At 37.0% G+C, this 15,674-nt stretch overlaps 1 protein-coding gene across 1 annotated transcript; it reads left to right on the top strand.

The window, feature by feature from the left end:
- The first annotated feature begins 6,539 nt into the window (after positions 1-6,539).
- LOC131841585 (uncharacterized) lies at positions 6,540-13,873 on the top strand. Its single transcript, XM_059189906.1, has 3 exons — positions 6,540-6,789; positions 9,798-10,079; positions 10,332-13,873. The coding sequence occupies exons 1-3, from the start codon at positions 6,540-6,542 to the stop codon at positions 13,871-13,873; spliced, it is 4,074 nt and encodes a 1,357-aa protein (XP_059045889.1).
- Positions 13,874-15,674: the final 1,801 nt, after the last annotated feature.

Below are 15,674 nucleotides of genomic sequence, written 5' to 3'. Positions count from 1 at the left end.
TACTCCACAAGAATGTCCAGTAAATAATTCTAATCTAAAGTATAGGAATACTAATAGTATCCTCAGAACTATTTTATTTTTCCAATAATGTATCGTTAGTAATTGTTACTATCATGCATCATGGTTTACATTATTATCTAGTAATAATAATAATAATTGTGCAGCCATAATATAACGCACCTCATTCACAATAATATACCTCGTATATAACGACTTCCTTGATTTAACTAATTCTTTGTAATCCCTTGGATTTTCCATAAGAATCGATGTAAAATATACCTTTACATTGCGACATTATTATTATTTTTTTTTAATTTGGAAAAACACCTCATTCTAAGGAATTTTCTTAACCCAAAACCTTTATATAATGTTCCCACCAATGGTATGACTCTAACTCTACTTATCTCTTATCTCATAAAATGTGATTCATGTCAGGACATGTTTCGACGTACTTTTGTTCGTAGAACAATAATTGTTGTTCGATGGAAAGTAATGTAAAGTTTGTAATGTAACACTGCTGCTCGTCACTATTGTTAAAGATTCAAGTTGAAATGGCTTAGACAGGTTTTTTTTTTTTTTCTTTTGTTTCGATTTGTTTTATCGAGGTTGCACTGTAGTACGTATGTAAAAGTTAAAACACGCTAATTTGTCTTTGGCTACCCTGCAATGCGGCCAAAGTATTTAGAGAGCGACCAACACCAGTACTATTACGATAAACAAATACATGTATATATTTTACAAATACTACAATGAAGCAGGTATCATTTCCTATTAGCTATCTCAAAACTCAAAACCACATTAATACACTTATTTCGCGTATCGCGACACTACACAACTCCAGCCGCAACTGGATTAACTGTCAATTAAAAATGACTCCTCATCGCTCCAACATCCCCGTCACATTCATATAAAACAGCTGTCAGCGCTGTCTGCATGTGATCACAAAACAAATTCTAACTCCATTCCACAGCTACTAAATGCGGTACATTAATGCAATTATGGCTATTATTCCTATTATTTATTCAAGCTTCTTTAAATAAAGAATATTCATATTCTATTCCATGTTCCCGAAACTTCAAAGAATATAAAAACATTTTTTTTTTCCACTCTAATCACCCCTTCACTCATCCGCATAATGCATTAGGCGAGTAGGTACAATAATTCAGAACTTAATAGTAGTTCTATTTCATGTAACCATTATTGTGCAATTTCTAATTTACTGGTATTTTTAAATTAGAGAGAATCTTAAATATGATTCCATAAAGACATACTCACCACCACTGTACTATACTATAGCTTATTATTAAAAGTTAATCACTGTCATTGCTGTAAAAATAATAGAATAATTCTATATACATAATTAGGTATCCTTTTTCTCGTTCTAGTGTTACTGACTATAGAAACCACACACCGCATACAGATACAGCACTCCTGTACCTTACATCCGGCCATAACTAGTGACACACTTCCTCGCAATATAATAGTCGGCATCTCAACCTCTTGACTACGTTGTTTTTTGTTTTTCTTCAACAAATTCATTAGACACTAAATTCACCAAACCAAAAGATTGCCTTCTAGGTCGCAAGTGTAGATGCGCGCTTCATTTTAACACAAAGCACAAATTGTTAAATATATGCCAGACAAGTAGATAGGCACCTTGCACTACACAACATGTATAGCCTTCCTATGCAGAACAATTGCAATTCCCACCGGCATCCATTGGAATGCTCACTAATAATTATTATTTATAAATTATATAATCCAAAAGCCAAATCCAATCCAAATAAAACATTTTAACCACACTACTTCGCGGCTCTGCTCGAATACCAGAATAAAATAGTCTGCAGGTATTCCGAACAACTCATCCGCATCGAAATGTATGGGACACTGTTACCCAGATACTTCAACACTTGCAATCAATTAAGGCAAATATAAATATTGTCCACCAAGCACTGCTCAAACCGTGTGTGTCACCCCACCTTACATTTTACTATTGTTGTTTTGTATATAATACCCAACATCAGTATTATAATGCAGGTACAATTGTCAGCTCCCCATCATTTGTAATAATATCATATCACTCGACAACATCGTAATATTATCCCGTACAAAATGTAATATTAGGTTATCATGTGATCCTTACAGTTAGAAAGAGGAACTTTAGACCACTTCCATTTGCAGCAATACCCTAAAAGAGAATAGTGACATTTGAACACTAGTCACCACATCTGTATAAATACAATAAGGCGGCCCTATTGCCAAAAGTAATTAAAGTGCATCGACACCTAGAAAAGATAAAGCAAAACAAACGTGTCGTCCGCACAGTGCTCTATTTTACTTCATACCCACAGGTCTATTGCATCACATAATATGATGTCCCACTAAACATCTCACCGTCACCGTCCCCTCATGAAACGAACATGCAGCGCAACTACAATCATTACCGATTTTTTATTTCAACACGGAAATACGGAAGGGGGAATGGGATTGTTAAAATAATCCCACTACTAACAATGTATCACGCCAGAGGGACCTCCACGCGGCTCCCCCCAGAAACAATCGCGACAAATTAACACGAACCCACCACGACGGGCCTACCGATCCTATCCCCCCCCGCTCATTCAACCATACTCCATCAGTGCCACGTCAGCGCAGGCAGTACAACATTATGAAATGAAATTCTTGTCTCGAATAGAAATATAGATATTTTCCATTCAACGCTGGTCCAGTTCCGGAGACAATTAAATTTCCACCGTAAAGAGACAAATTATATTTAACATTGTACCAATTTTCTTTTCTTTAATATAAATAAAATCCTGTTAACATGATAATTCATTGCATTACGTAGTTATATATCATTTTCTATTTAGTTTACTTTTTATTATATAACCTTATCTAGCTGTCTAGCGTATATTGAATGCGTCTATATAATTTAGGTCTTAGGCATACATAGTGTTGGATTACAATCCAGTTCTGTACCGAACTACACGCTCCTAATTATATTATTATATTGACTGTAATCTGTTTTGTATGCTAATAAATAAATAAATTATCACACATTAAAAATAATAAATCACGGATATACGTAAACATATCACTACAATGATTATTAATACGACTATTCCTACCAGCTATAGACACTATAGGTATAGCAAGTACAATTTATAATTAGGTACCTACTTACTTGGCGCAAATCGATCGTAAACCGATGTTACCCAGCTATTGTTTTTTCTGTATAGGTCTACATAATTCGCTCCCCGTGCGGCCCCACCATAATCCTTCTAAATTTGTAATTACTCCGTACCCGTAGGTATTTGTATATCTTATTAAATGATTTTGTACTTATCTTTATTTATATCCATTTTGCCTCGTCGCCACATATAGTGTTCACTTATTTGTTATTTATGTCTTCTTGTATGTAAGTTGTTATCGACGTAATATCGGCTCGTTAGCCATAGCTCCACGTCTTTACTCCGCGGCGCTTGCGCAGGGAATCCCTTCCCTCTTGCGCACGGCGGTCCGTGTACGCTCGGCTCGAGACGATAGATAATAAACTGCTAGTGTTTCCACATACACTACACTATGTATAGGTTCTAAAATTGTTTTAGTTTGTTCTATAAACAGTTAAATATATTTAGGTACATAATGTACTTACGTAATACATATAAAATAACCTTTCATACTCATAAAAACTTAAATAGTGCGGGAGTCAAACCAGTGACTACCGAGAAATGAGACAGTCAACCGCTACGTAACCAATACTGTCAATGAATAAAGAATGATATCTTTATTTTGGTTCGTTTTTTTCCTTTCCATTCTTGTTATTTTTTTATCTCCTGGCCAGTTATTCAGTTTATTTTCGGTACAAAAATTTAACCCTATAAACAAAACCGTATTGCACAAAATATTATACTTCCGAAACATCGTCCATAAACCGTTAATCTGACGGAACTAGCTCATAAAAACTGTATTATGAAACAAAAACCTACCAACCTCGGCTCACCACTTATTCTGATATAATAGGATATTCCTGACTGAATGAATTCTCAAACTTTTAATATTTAAATAGCAAAAGTTCAACAAAAGATGATGTATTTTTTTGTTTTCGGAACAACAATTTTTTAATTACATCTCATCTTGCTAGCTAGCTACACTAGCTTTATTAATAGTTTGACATTTTTGTACAAAATTATTTTATGGTACATGAGAACTGCACTATTTTAGTACAATATTTTTTATAAGAATAAAATATCAAGCTGTAATAATTAACAAGCATTTGTTTCAACTCACACACGCCTTTTAAAATTTACACCATGTAGGAAATATTAATAATATGAATTCATAAAATTTTCTATTAATTATTATTATACATTATATACCGCACGAAAGAGGAATATTTTGTGTTTAACCGTTACAAACATAAAGAAACATATATTTTTATAATATCAGTTTAGTAAATTTATTATAACATACTATCTACAATCTACAAATATGATTAAATTTCTACAGATGCCCAATGTTCTCCAATGTCCTACTTCAGTGGTAAACTACGGTCACCCTACCCAGGGGTGGTATAAAGCGCCACACAAAATGGCGTCGCCTATTATACCATAGAACAATGAACTACTCTCGGCGAGCACCCTGGCGGTTTCAAGGGCCCTCGACGTGGAGAAGTGGACTGCATGAAAAATCTGCTCCTCACGTACTTTCCTTGCAGCCTCTTAATTTTTGAATTTGCCGACATATCGCTAGATTATGCGATCTTTTAGATATCTATAGTAATATTATAAGAGTTAGTGAAGTTGGATATTCGTCATACTTGTGAACGGGTGCTGCTCGTAGGGACTGGTCTGGTCTGATCACTATGACTAATTTATTTTGTAAACTACCTATTAGTACTTGGTTGCGCCATATAACATTACATTTTTGTTTATCATTGTATAATTATTATTAGTAATAGTTTGTTCAAATAAATAATTTAGCGTGGTACGAAACGTTAATTTTCTAAGGATTGGCACTACACTAATTCCTTCATCCTTTCCTATTCCCGCACATACCTTTGTTTTAAGTGCGAGCGAGAAGATTCGCTTGTATCGAAAGTGACATATCGCGCTCGCGCGTCACTGTAAAATTGAACGCTGAAGTTGACATTGAATTCCCGCCTTGATCGCGCTTAAGATCAAGTTTTTTTGTAATTCGTGATAATTACTAAACATTTTAATCCACCGCATCGCTCTAGTGTGTTTAAGACCATTGTGTTTGTGCCATTGTTGTGAAGCAAGTAGCTGGGACCTGGAGACACCGATAGCCGCCGCACTGCAACCTACAATTCAAAGGTACTGTGCCTCCTTCCTTACCAGAACTGTCTTTCTTTGTGTTCCATCCTCACAAGCAGTTCTCAATCACCAACCTAACAGTGTATCGTGTCAATCCACGTACCCGTCAGATTATTTAGATACAGTCCACTTAAATCAAAATCAAACAATATTTATTTCACCCGCGCCGCCATTATTTTAGTGGTCCATTTCGAGCCGAATATTGTAATTATTTGGTTAAACCACACTAGATATTTTATTTCTAGGTATATTTCGTACAAACGCATACAATTAATTTGTATTTTACTACATCATTTTCTTTATTTCGTTATATCGATGTTTCTAGAATCTCGTAGGTACATGTAGGTACAACTACCTGATAGATTCATATCAAATTCCGTGTCAACTCAATTTCGCATCGTAAGTAATAGTAGGTATTTACGATTTGTTGTAATACTCCCGCATTGTTTTAACCTAACTATAGGTAAAACAACTTTATTTTTGTAGTCACCGCATTTATATTCGTAGTTATCAATTACTTTCGCGCCATTGTAGGTAGTCTATCTACCTACATATTGATATCCTCAGGCCCCCTTAGGGTAGGCTGAGACGCATACGATATTATAGCTTAATATTATCGCTTTCTACCGGTCTACTATTGAATAGGTTAGCGGCATAGACTTTGAATTTAGTTCGCTGTAATAAACAAGACATTGCTTACGCTGTAATAAACAGACATCGCTTTGTTTAATATAAATATTTGACAGATTCTTATCACGAGTACGTTGTGGTTTATTATTTCGTATTTTAATTGTAAGTACATTGTGTACTGCCGGCTCTCATTGCACCGCACCGCACCGCACCGCACCGCACCGTACCGTACCGCACCGCACGTAACTTGTGTAGGTATTTATCTGTTCTCCACCGCACCGCTTTCTTATATATTTATTAGTACAAACAAGTTTTTGTATTTATAGGTTGTTCATCATGTCGGATGTCAATCAGTTACCCCTGTTACTCGCTAAAAAGGATTTAATGTTTTCTCGCATACAAAGTATTACAGATAGGACTCATAATCTTTCTAGTGAATATGAAAGAGAAACATTCTTGTGTGAGATCGAAACAGTTGACAAATTACGCTCGGATTTCGAAACTATGTTAGATAAAATAAATACTTTAGAATCTAAATTGAATCCTAAATATGTTATTAATTATCAACCGCTCATGGCATTTGATGATTTGTATTGCCGTATAAAACGAGCCGCAAGATCGCTAGAGGTACCGCCTGATGTCAAACATCATCAGCATAATAGGGATGAGGACAGGCCTCGTCTGCCCCCCATACCAATTCCGGAATACTCAGGAGATCTGAGATCCTGGTCTTTATTCTATACAGCTTACAAAAGCATAGTTCATGACAATCCTAGATTGTCAGATTCGGAAAAATTACATTATTTGATGGGTAAACTGACAGGTAAAGCTCGTTCTGTATTTGCCGGTATAAACCCTTGTTCTGAAAATTATAAGGTCATTTTAGATGCTTTAATTAGTAAGTATGAAGATAAGAGACTGCTCGCATCATCATACCTAGATCAAATATTCGAAATGAAGCCCTTTCATTCATCAAATATAAATAATTTAGAACAATTTCTCGATAAATTCGCAACTTCAGTATCCGCGTTAAATAACTTAAAAATTAATAATCTTTCGGATTTTATATTTTTGTATACCGCGTTAAAGAAATTAGATTCCGAAACCGCCCGCGCTTTCGAACTAGATAAACGGGGATCCGACATCCCATCTTTCGATACATTAGTGTCATTTGTGCGCGATCACATTAAAATATTGCAACGCACTTCTTCAAGCAACCAAGAAGTTACTAAGAAAGTTGTCGATCGTCGTATGGATGCGGCATCGAAAGTTATGCAACATAAATCTACATACTCTTATACTACAACCGCTAATCCGCAGCCTAAGTGCTCATTGTGTAACATAAAACATGAACATTTATATAAATGTCCAGGTTTTCGAAATTTAACGCCTAATGATCGTTTCCGATTTGTTAAATCTAATTCCTACTGTATTAATTGTCTAAGTAAAAATCACCGTGTATTTAATTGTAACTCAAATAGTCGATGTCACAAATGTGACTCAAAACATCATACTATGCTCCACTTTGAGCATAGTAATGCCACCTCCACCGCGAACATACTCAGTGGTAGTTCGGTCACAGCGACTACGTGCGTAGTGGATCTATCGTCACTCCTGTGAACTTGGCACACGATATTCAAAAATCGACTTTTTTTTTTAGAGTTCTGACATCCTTTTGAATAGTTCTTGAGTTCTTTATAACCATTTTAAATCCGATGTTTAAATTAAAAAAAAAAAAAACAAATTTTAAAAATCCGTGCGCTAAGTTCACGCATCGCACGAAATCACGAAAATCACAAATTTCTTCGGAGTTCTAGCTTGCTTTACAATAGTTCTACAGTTCTCTATCAGTTATATCAATAGTTCTAGCGATTAAAACGAAAAAATCGATTTTTGAAGTTTCGCCGCGTCCAAATTATAATTCATATAAGAAAAGATCAATTTCCGACGCGAGTTCTAGCCGATCTGATAATAGTTCTGGGCAGCATTCTCCGAGTTCTACAGAAAAGCTTCATAACTTTTTCCTGGAAAATAATTATTTTGCAAGTTATTGCAAAAAATATAAATCTACAAAAAAAAAAATTACGAGTTCCAGCTGATCTGATCGGAGTTCTGGGTAGCGCTACCTGAGTTCTATCGAAAAGTCTAGTAACTTTTTCCTGTGAAATAATTATTTTCCAAATTATCGCCATTTTTAACTTTTCATGACTGACTTATAGGAGAATTTTTTTACGAGTTCTAGTCGATCTCATCGGAGTTCTGGGTAGCGCTACCTGAGTTCTATCGAAAAGTCTAGTAACTTTTTCCTGTAATATCATTATTTTCCAAATTATCGCCATTTTTAACTTTTTAAGGCTGACTTATAGGAGATTTTTTTTTTACGAGTTCTAGCTGATCTGATCGGAGTTCTGGGTAGCGCTACCTGAGTTCTATCGAAAACTCTAGTAACTTTTTCCTGTGACATAATTATTTTCCAAATTATCGCCATTTTTAACTTTTCATGACTAACTTCAAGGAGAATTTTTTTACGAGTTCTAGTCGATCTGATCGGAGTTCTGGGTAGCGCTACCTGAGTTCTATCGAAAAGTCTAGTAACTTTTTCCTGTGAAATAATTATTTTCCAAATTATCGCCATTTTTTACTTTTCAAGATATTTGGAATATTGCGATAATTTGGAAAATAATTATTTCACAGGAAAAAGTTACTAGACTTTTCGATAGAACTCAGGTAGCGCTACCCAGAACTCCGATCAGATCGGCTAGAACTCGTCAAAAGAAAAATTCTCCTACAAGTCAGTCTTGAAAAGTAAAAAATGGCGATAATTTGGAAAATAATTATTTTACAGGAAAAAGTTACTAGACTTTTCGATAGAACTCAGGTAGCGCTACCCAGAACTCCGATCAGATCGGCTAGAACTCGTAAAAAAAAAGTCTATAAGTCAGCCTTGAAAAGTTAAAAATGACGATAATATGGAAAATAATTATTTCACAGAAAAAAGTTACTAGACTTTTCGATAGAACTCAGGTAGCGCTACCCAGAACTCCGATCAGATCGACTAGAACTCGTAAAAAAAATTCTCCTTGAAGTCAGTCATGAAAAGTTAAAAATGGCGATAATTTGGAAAATAATTATTTCACAGGAAAAAGTTAGTAGACTTTTCGATAGAACTCAGATAGCGCTACCCAGAACTCCGATCAGATCGACTAGAACTCGTAAAAAAAATTCTCCTATAAGTCAGTCATGAAAAGTTAAAAATGGCGATAATTTGGAAAATAATTATTTCACAGGAAAAAGTTACTAGACTTTTCGATAGAACTCAGGTAGCGCTACCCAGAACTCCGATCAGATCAGCTGGAACTCGTAATTTTTTTTTTTGTAGATTTATATTTTTTGCAATAACTTGCAAAATAATTATTTTCCAGGAAAATGTTATGAAGCTTTTCTGTAGAACTCGGAGAATGCTGCCCAGAACTATTATCAGATCGGCTAGAACTCGCGTCGGAAATTGATCTTTTCTTATATGAATTATAATTTGGACGCGGCGAAACTTCAAAAATCGATTTTTTCGTTTTAATCGCTAGAACTATTGATATAACTGATAGAGAACTGTAGAACTATTGTAAAGCAAGCTAGAACTCCGAAGAAATTTGTGATTTTCGTGATTTCGTGCGCTGCGTGAACTTAGCGCACGATTTTTTAAAATTTGTTTTTTTTTAATTTAAACATCGGAACTATTTAAAATGATTATAAAGAACTCTAGAACTATTCAAAAGGATGTCAGAACTCTAAAAAAAAAAGTCGATTTTTGAATATCGTGTGCCAAGTTCACAGGACCTCTATCGTCGCACTCGTCGCACACGCAGCCCGCTGTTGGTGGCGGCGGCGGCGGCCGACCGGCTCCTTGCACGGACCGCGCCCCGCACTCACCCCCGCCGACACCCGCCGTATCCCGCGCATCGGAAGACGTAGCATTATGCACGTTATCAGACAATGTTAATAAAAATATGCCTCGCGTACCTACTACAGTATTGTTAGCCACCGCTCGTGTTTTAATGATCGATAGAGACGGTAACGAACATTATATTAGAGCATTATTGGACAGTGCTTCTCAAAGTAATTTTGTAACTAGGGATTGTTGTAATCGCTTGGGATTGCAATGTATACAGAATACAACCTTTTCGATTAAAGGTATAGGAGGGACAACAAAGGCCACACAGGGTTCTGTACATATAAAATTCTTTTCACGGTTTAATCGTAATATTAAATTTGATATGGAATCCTTAGTTGTAGATAAAATAACCGAACGGTTACCGACTGTTAGTGTCGATATTTCATTATTTTCAAATTTTAAAAATTTGCCTTTAGCCGATGATAGTTACGCTACTCCTGGGAACATTGACATGTTAATCGGTGCCTCAATTTTCCCGCATTTAATATTGTCCCGTAAGGTTAAAGGTCAACCCGCATACGTCTCGCCGTATGCTATTGAGACCGTATTAGGCTTTGTTATTGTAGGTTCAGCTCCCGCTAGATCAAATACCGATACTTCCGTGTCTAATATGTTAGATAATTGTAATTACACTACCACCGCGCATTGTTGTGTTACCGAACCCACGATGGAATCCGTTCTATGTAGATTCTGGGAAATGGAAGAGGTGAATGTTGCACCGATTCTCAGCCCGGACGACAAGGAGTGTGAAGCTATTTATGCTGGCACTACCACTCGCGAGGACGACGGTCGTTATACCGTCGCGCTTCCCTTCAAGGGTAATGCACATTCTCTTGGCGACTCGCGTCGATTAGCCGAGAAATGTTTCTTTTGTCTCGAACGCAAAATGCAGGCTTCGCCTGAACTCAAGCAAGCCTATGATGACGTCATTACGGAGTATTTAGATAAGAGTTATATTTCACCCGCACCCGTTAATGATGATAGTAATGCTCCTTCGTATATAATACCGCACCATGGAGTTATTCGAAAGGATAAACTCACGTCTAAATTGCGCGTCGTACTCAATGCTAGCGCTAAAACTAGCACGTCCGTATCTCTCAACGATCTTCTTTATAATGGACAGAATTTACAACGCAATTTATTTGATATTATAGTTAACTTCAGATTATTTTCAGTAGCTCTCTCTGCCGATATTAGGCAAATGTTTCTTTGCATTCGTATTAGAGAGAGTGACCGCAGATTTCAACGCATATTGTATAGATTTTCGCCTGACGAACCTCTCCAGGTTTATCAGTTTAATCGCGTTTGTTTTGGACTCAAATCGAGTCCGTTTCTTGCACTGCGTACTATTAAGCAGTTAGCCACCGACGAAGGCGAATCGTTCCCAAAAGCTAAGGAAGCGGTTCACACCGGTCTGTACATGGATGATTTAGTATATTGTCTAGATAGTGAAGATGAGGCTATCGTCACAGCTGCTGAGATCATCTCACTCATGAAGGCCGGACAATTTGATCTTGTCAAATGGACGAGCAATTCGCAAGTAGTTTTAAATTCCATTCCGTCAACACATCGACTTTCGTCGGTCGTAGAATTCGATGTGTCTGATACGCATAAAATTCTGGGTCTGTGCTGGTCTCCTAGCTCAGATTTATTTAGTTTAAAAATTTGCACGCCCGCTGAAAAGTGTACAAAACGCACCATTTTATCTTGTGTCGCAAGATTGTGGGATGTAATGGGTTTCGTAGCACCCGTTATATTATTTGCCAAACTTCTTGTCAAAGAGTTATGGTTATGCAACTGCGATTGGGACGACGCCCCCCCGGAAGTTATCGTCAGACAATGGTCACGTTTCAGGGATGAGCTCCCCAGTCTAGATCAAATTAAATTACAGCGCCATGTTGACATCACAAAACGTAGTGTGGTGAACATCATTGGCTTCGCAGACGCTAGTGAAAAGGCTTATGGTGCTGTTGTGTACTTCCACGTCGAGAATGATGGTGTGAGTACTGTGCATCTTATAAGTGCAAAATCTAAGGTTGCACCCCGCAAGGTCGTGTCGTTGGCCCGACTCGAACTTTGCGCAGCGCTTTTGCTCGCTAATTTAATTAATAATATTGTTACCGCTGTTAACAACCGCTATCCAATTAAGGCAATACACGCATTTTCTGATTCAACAGTTGCTTTATGTTGGATCCACGCATCGCCCCACAGGTGGGATACTTTTGTCGCGAATAGAGTTTCTAAAATTCAATCTCTGCTTTCACCGCACAATTTTTATCACGTGTCTGGTTCGGACAATCCAGCCGACTGTCTATCGCGAGGGCTTACTCCTGCCCAAATAATTCACCACCCCCTATGGTTCAACGGCCCGCAGTGGGCTAAATCCACCTTTTCGGAATGGCCAGTCACCACTTTCAATCCTTCTGCTGTTATGGACCCGCCTGAGGAGAAGAAACTCTCCTTTGTTACTCGTACACCGCCAGAAGAATCGGTTTTCATCGCTCTGGCAAATCGCTTTTCTTCTTGGTCCAAGCTTCTTCGCTGCGTAGTTTATGTCTGTCGTTTCGCAAAATTATTAACCCCGCTAAAATTCATAACCGCAGCAGATTTAGATTACGCAGAACTTGTAATCCTTCGAGAATTACAGGCTTTGTATTTTCATGGGGAAATTAACAATTTACAAAATGGAAAATTTTGTTCCCGATCACTTCAGCGACTCAAACCCTTCATTCTAGAAGGTATAATTAGAGTCGGTGGTCGTTTGAGAAATTCGAACTTGAATTTTGATCAGAAACACCCTATTGTTCTTCCCCGGAAACATCATATATTGGATTTATTAGTAGACTATCACCATAAAGTTAATTGTCATGCTGGTCCTGATTTACTGATGTCTATTTTAAGGCAGAAATATTGGATTTTATCTGCCCGCAACTTGATTCGCCACAGAGTGCACAAATGTGTACCTTGTTTTAAACTTCGTCCGAAATCGACATTTCCAGAAATGTCAGATCACAAACCCTGTCGTGTTCTTGAAACATTAAAACCATTCATGCACACAGGTACCGATTATGCTGGTCCTTTCAAAATAACTATAACACGTGGTCGTGGCATACGGTCTACTAAAGCTTATATTTGTTTATTCGTTTGTTTAACAACCCGCGCCGTCCATATAGAATTGGCAGGAGATTTAAGTACAGCAAGTTTCATGTCAGCTCTTAAACGGTTTTTATCTCGTCGTGGTCCTGTAGCTCATATCTACTCCGATAATGGCACTAATTATATTGGAGCAAAACGCACGCTTTCGGAACTTCACGCATTTTTGAGCTCTAAACATTTTAACACCGAATTTGCGCACGTCTTGTCAGAAAACCGCCTGACTTGGTTTCTCAACACTCCCGCTGCTAGTCACTTCGGAGGTAACTGGGAGACTAATATAAAAAGTTTGAAAACGCATTTGTTCAGGGTCGTTGGGGTTCAAGTTTTATCATTTGAGGAAATGATTACGGTACTCACGCAAGTAGAGGCAATCATGAATACTCGACCATTATGTCGGACTTTATCTAATGATCCGTCAGAGCCGCTTGCACTAACACCCGCACATTTTTTAAATTTTACTCCGTTGAAATATTTGCCCGCCGCAGAAATAGCTGACAGTTCTTTGATTTCACGCCACGCATTATTAGACAGATTAGTGCAAACGTTCTGGAAGCGATGGAGAGCGGAGTACCTGCACACATTACAATCTCGCGAAAAATGGAATACGCCCGTCAATCAGATGACTGTCGGAACTGTTGTAATTGTACGTACTGAAAACGCGCCACCACTTCATTGGCCTTTAGGGGTTATTGAAGAGGTCTTTCCGGCTTCTGACGGCGTAATTCGGGTTGTTCGTGTAAAAACTGCAACCGGCTCCTATTTGCGCCCGGTTGTACGTCTGTGCCCCTTACCTAGACATTAGTTTTAGTTAATACGAGTTCTAGGTTAAGGTTTAGTTTATTTTAAGTTTCTATTTTTACTTTGAAGGCGTCCCTTCAAGGCGGGGGGAATGGTTGCGCCATATAACATTACATTTTTGTTTATCATTGTATAATTATTATTAGTAATAGTTTGTTCAAATAAATAATTTAGCGTGGTACGAAACGTTAATTTTCTAAGGATTGGCACTACACTAATTCCTTTATCCTCTCCTATTCCCGCACATACCTTTGTTTTAAGTGCGAGCGAGAAGATTCGCTTGTATCGAAAGTGACATATCGCGCTCGCGCGTCACTGTAAAATTGAACGCTGAAGTTGACATTGAATTCCCGCCTTGATCGCGCTTAAGATCAAGTTTTTTGTAATTCGTGATAATTACTAAACATTTTAATCCACCGCATCGCTCTAGTGTGTTTAAGACCATTGTGTTTGTGCCATTGTTGTGAAGCAAGTAGCTGGGACCTGGAGACACCGATAGCCGCCGCACTGCAACCTACAATTCAAAGGTACTGTGCCTCCTTCCTTACCAGAACTGTCTTTCTTTGTGTTCCATCCTCACAAGCAGTTCTCAATCACCAACCTAACAGTGTATCGTGTCAATCCACGTACCCGTCAGATTATTTAGATACAGTCCACTTAAATCAAAATCAAACAATATTTATTTCACCCGCGCCGCCAGTACTAAAATAACTATTTATTTTTTTATGTCAACTTTGCTATTTGGCAGTTTGTATTCACACACAATCCTTAAAATGTAATTGTTAACAACATTTATTTAAAAGAGTAACACAACAGCAAGTTCCTTGCTCATTCTTCTTGTGATGAGTCTGCGTTCCGATTAAATAGTAGAAGAAAAAATTACTATTCAAAAGTGATTGTATTAAATTATTATTTGAATGAAGATTATTTCTGTTTCTAGCTCTAATTCAGATTTATCTCCGATACTACTGATCTGATTGTGAAAAAGTGTTGGATTAGTTATCAAGGAATAGGCTGCTGTTGTTATATAAACAACAAATGAAAAAGACAGCAAAAACGGGGATTAAGTGACAGCGTCGAAGTTGCATCTAAAAATAAATTAAAACGCTAATTATAACTTACATCTGGTAACATATTATGTGGTTATACTTATATTGATTAATAAAAACAGTATCACACACATTTTTAATCAAGATAAGTTCTACTGCATGTAAATAGCCGGTGTGCTTAATAGAGCGAGGCGGTACTTCATTGCAGACCAGAGACTCCTCTTATATAAGTCTCAAGTTCGGCCGCACATGGAGTACTGCTCTCATCTTTGGTCAGGAGCACCTGGACCGAGCTGGTATCCACCAGCTCCGTCCTTTTGAGAGACGTGCTATGAGAATTGTCGATAATCCCAATATCTCCTATAAAATTTTATTTATTTTAACTAAATTACTAACCAACGACGGACGTGTCAAATAGTCTTCTAGTAGTGAGGAGACTAGAAGTGAGGAATGTTACTCTTTCTGCATTTTTAAAATACCGTAGTAATTAATTTGATTATATCTTAAAAGTATTGCTTATATCAATAGAACCCTGTTTTATGAACTTATAATCACGGATAAATACAATAGAGATTTAGATGTAATTAGATTTGAGTTTTATTGCCTAGACTTCAATACTTCTTATTCTAAATCATAAGAGAAATTTTATTTATTATGTGGAACAAAAAAAAACTAAACTTTTACATGATTTATTTAAGTTTCAGTCAATTTATTATAAGAATTGTTGTCATTTTTTTATCAAAAACAATGAATATT

Source organism: Achroia grisella, unplaced genomic scaffold (genome assembly GCF_030625045.1).
Source record: "Achroia grisella isolate CSIRO2021 unplaced genomic scaffold, CSIRO_AGI_Agris_v1 utg1847, whole genome shotgun sequence".
Lineage (NCBI taxonomy): Eukaryota > Metazoa > Arthropoda > Insecta > Lepidoptera > Pyralidae > Achroia > Achroia grisella.
Note: the sequence above shows the minus strand (reverse complement) of the source record. Positions and strands in the feature narration are given on the sequence as shown.

Bases quoted from the DNA above. Each gene is read 5' to 3' on its own strand.
- LOC131841585 (XM_059189906.1), top strand. From the start codon at position 6,540: ATGGCATTTGATGATTTGTATTGCCGTATAAAACGAGCCGCAAGATCG. The intron at 6,790-9,797 runs GTAAAGCTCGTT...CCAAGTTCACAG, and splicing joins TTTGATGGGTAAACTGACAG to GACCTCTATCGTCGCACTCG. The intron at 10,080-10,331 runs GTAATTTTGTAA...ATTTGCCTTTAG, and splicing joins ATTGGACAGTGCTTCTCAAA to CCGATGATAGTTACGCTACT.